The sequence below is a fragment of the Gekko japonicus genome, unplaced genomic scaffold, assembly GCF_001447785.1.
Source record: "Gekko japonicus isolate JY-2015 unplaced genomic scaffold, Gekko_japonicus_V1.1 scaffold127, whole genome shotgun sequence".
NCBI lineage: Eukaryota > Metazoa > Chordata > Lepidosauria > Squamata > Gekkonidae > Gekko > Gekko japonicus.
The window spans coordinates 85,885-89,569 of record NW_015170891.1 but is presented as its reverse complement, the minus strand read 5'-3'; the positions used below and the strand labels follow the sequence as shown (position 1 = coordinate 89,569).

At 44.8% G+C, this 3,685-nt stretch overlaps 1 protein-coding gene across 1 annotated transcript in view; it reads right to left on the bottom strand.

Annotated features, from left to right (window-relative positions):
• Positions 1–3,685, bottom strand: part of LOC107116503 (protein spinster homolog 3-like) — a 62,813-nt gene that overhangs the window by 20,118 nt on the left and 39,010 nt on the right. The window contains exon 9 of the mRNA XM_015418412.1: positions 2,296–2,485. Within this exon, the coding sequence (XP_015273898.1) occupies positions 2,296–2,485 (190 nt within the window). The remainder of the gene's footprint in view (positions 1–2,295; positions 2,486–3,685) is intronic.

The window sequence follows — 3,685 nt, the reverse complement described above, 5'->3', positions numbered from 1 at the left end:
GAGGAAGGCAATTGAAGAAGCGAAGTTGGGGAAGGCGCCAGGACCGGACGGATTTACCGCAAAGTTTTACAAAAAAATGAAAGAAGAAATTGTTCCGGTCATGGAAGCTTTATCCAACAACATACGTGAGAGTAAGAAGGTGCCGGACTCTTGGAAGGAAGCAATCATTTCATTATATTTATGGTATGACAAAACAAAAATGGACAGCTTCTTTAAGCTTCATGTGGTAAGAAAAGCATTATTTGTGGTATGGATGAGGTATAAAAAATATTTTTGTGATGTAAGACCATTGTGGATTGTACCAGTGGAAGTGTTAACATCTTACTCAAGACATAGAGTTAGATCAGATAAAAGGAAATATGGTTTTAGAGAGGAAAAAAATGAGATGGAAAAGGTTTGGGAGAGTGGAGGGGGAAAAAATATCTCTAAAATGTATAAAGTGTTATTGAAATGGTATACTGAAGATGAGACTGTAAAAGGGCAAATGATAAAATGGGCGATAAATATGAATAAGGAAGTGTCTATTGAAACCTGGGAATATTTGTGGAAAAATTCTATTAAGATATCGCCTTGTACCAATGTTAGAGAGAATTGTTTAAAAATATCTCTAGAATGTATAAAGTGTTACTAAAATGGTATACTGAAGATGAGACTGTAAAAGGGCAAATGATAAAATGGGCGATAAATATGAATACGGAAGTGGCTATTGAAACCTGGGAATATTTGTGGAAAAATTCTATTAAGATATCGCCTTGTACCAATGTTAGAGAGAATTGTTGTAAAATGATGTATAGGTGGTACATGACTCCGAAAAAAATTGCAAATATGAACCAGAATATGTCAAATAAGTGTTGGAAATGCAAGAGCCATGAAGGCTCATTTTATCACATGTGGTGGACTTGTGAGAAAGCAGTTGACTTTTGGACAAAAGTCCACAAAGAAATGCAAAAAATTCTGAAATGCTCTTTTAAAAAGGCGCCGGAAATTCTGCTTTTGGGACTGAAAATGGAAGAAGTCAATACAACTAAAAAGACTTTATTCTGGTACTTAATCACAACAGCGAGAATGATTTATGCACAATTTTGGAAAACAGAGAAAGTGCCAGAAATTGAGGACTGGATACAAAAAGTTCTGTTCATGGCAGAGATGGACAAAATTACAAAGAAGTTGAATAACAAAGAAGACGACGTGTTTTTTCAAGAATGGAGTGACTTTAAAATATATCTGGAAAAGAACTGGGATGTGAAACAAAACTTAGTATGTTTAGATCAATATTAAGTCAAATGATGTTATCTTTAGATTGTAACGATAAGAAATTGATATAGTTGATGATATGAAGTAATTTGGAGCAGGGGGAGAAGCATTGCGGGAAGCCACCGGAGGGAGGGGAGGAATTGGGAACGGGGTAGACAATTGATAGAATGAAATGATCTAATTTTACATGTTGTATTCCTGAAAATAAAAAAAATTGTTTAAAAAAAAAAAAAGGAATATTTTTTTCCCGTGTTGGGATGACCACACATCCCTCCCTGAACCACTTGCATCGCGCAACAAGGCTCCGGGCACCTTCAGATAGCCGCACCACCGCTTGGGCAGCATGGCTTGTTAAAAAAAAAAATTGGCTTTGCGCATGCGCATATGCACATGGCCAAATCACCGCTCCCACTGGGACTCGCCATACTCCCTTGTTCTTGCAGAGGACCCCCCTCCCCACCGGTGATGTACAACTGAGCGCTGGAGTCTGTATGTGTGCTTGAACATTTATACATTGAATTTATTCAGTGCAGGATTGCTCATGCGCGCAACGACGGAAGCTTGTAAAAAAAAAACATCACGAGAAGGACGTTCAGATGACCTAATCATGATCATTGTGAGAGATGGCTGTCCAGAACGGTGAAATCGTGGATTCAAAGCACAAATATCCACAAAATACCTGATTTTCCGGGTGTAGGGTTGGAAAACTTGCTAGGGAACCGGGAGGATTGCACGAGTGAGCCCACTTCGGTGCGGGAGAGGGATGCGGCCGTCTGATCGGCAATTTTAAATGCGAGAGGGAACAGTGGTGAAACCCGATCAAAATGACCGTGTGACCACGGCTTTCATCACTAATAAATAAATAACCCCTCACAGTTGTACAGACACTGGTGTGCAGAATGCTGCCAGACTATAAATCCCAGTGTTCATTACGTTTCCTAGCCTCTGCCTTAGAGACGATAGAGCTGGCTGTACACCAGACACCCCACCAAGGGCTGCAGTGGTGGTGGGGGAACCCTTGCCAAATGCAAAGTATCTTACGTATGTAGCCACGATGCTCTCCGGAGCCAGCATGATCGCCAGATACAGGCACGGTGCCGAGGCGAGCAAACCCACAGCGCAGATGATGGGGTCAGCTTGGGCGTTAATCTTCTTATATCTTCTGGCGGCTTCTGCACCAGTGACGACCCCCAAAATGCCCATGGCAACAGTCATGCCGCCAAAGATCAGGCTGGAAGAAAAAAAAAAATCATCAATTGGCGTTTGTAGCCTTTTACAGTAAGCCATCCTGGCAACAGTAGGATGACAGTAAGATCGGCACCTTTTTTTTCCTTGACAGGATCTGTACTCCTTTTGAACCTGTGTGGAAGGCAGGGGGGTCAAGCTTCCCTGCAAAACCCCCTCTGAGCACAGGGGAAAGGCTGTGCGTAATCTTTGTGGGGGCGGCGGGGCGTCAGCCCCCGCCGAAATTTTTAGGAAGGTGCTCAGCCTCCCCCGGGAGCCACCCTTGCTCCAAGCAAAGCAATGCCTCTGGCCCAGCCCCAGCCCCCCCCCCCCGGGAAATTGGAAAGTCTACACCCTTGCGGGCTACACGTGACTAGTCCCTGCATTTGGTGGCAGACAACCCGAGGGCTTTGTGTATCACGTGCACAGCGTTAGTTTTGTGCCACCCAGAAACACGGCCCTTTTCTGCTGACAACTGTGGCGTGTGGAGAGAAGCGGCTTCAGCCTCTCCGCGCCCCCCCCCCCCCTGTCAATTTCCCCTCCTCAAACCTCGGGTGGTGAAAGCTTCATGGTGAAAATTAGGTATCGCCGTGGAAGTAATGTGATTTTGCAACGAAGCCTACAAACTGTGGGACAGTTTGAGATGCAAAAACGGTGTCCGTGGGGGGCTGAGTTTGCTTCTCCCCTGCACATCGCAATCGTGAGCAGAAAATGGTTGCCTCTAGGGTTGCCAACTTCCAGGTGACACCTGGAGATCCCCTGCTATTACAGTTGATCGCCAGACAGGGCTATTTTGGGGCGGGAACGCACAGGAACGGAGTTCCGGCTGGCTCCCAAGTTGGCCATGCCCAGCAGGAACTCATTAGCATAATAGGCCACACCCAACAGCAGAAACTCATTAGGATTGGCTACATTAGAGGTGTGTGGCCTAACATGCAAAGAAGTTCCTGCTACAAAAAAAGCCCCGTTTTGAAAACAAACAAGGTAAGCAGAATAAGAATCAAAAGGTGGGTGTGGCTGGATGACCACATTTCTGGTAACATGGGGGTGCAGCCTAATATGCTAATGAGCAGTGCTGTCAGGGTGTTGCCTAATATGCTAATGAGTTTCTGCTGTTGGGTGTGGCCTGTTATGCTAATGAGTTCCTGCTGGGCTTTTTCTACAAAAAATGCCCTGTCGCCAGACAACCCCTGGAGCGAATGGTGGC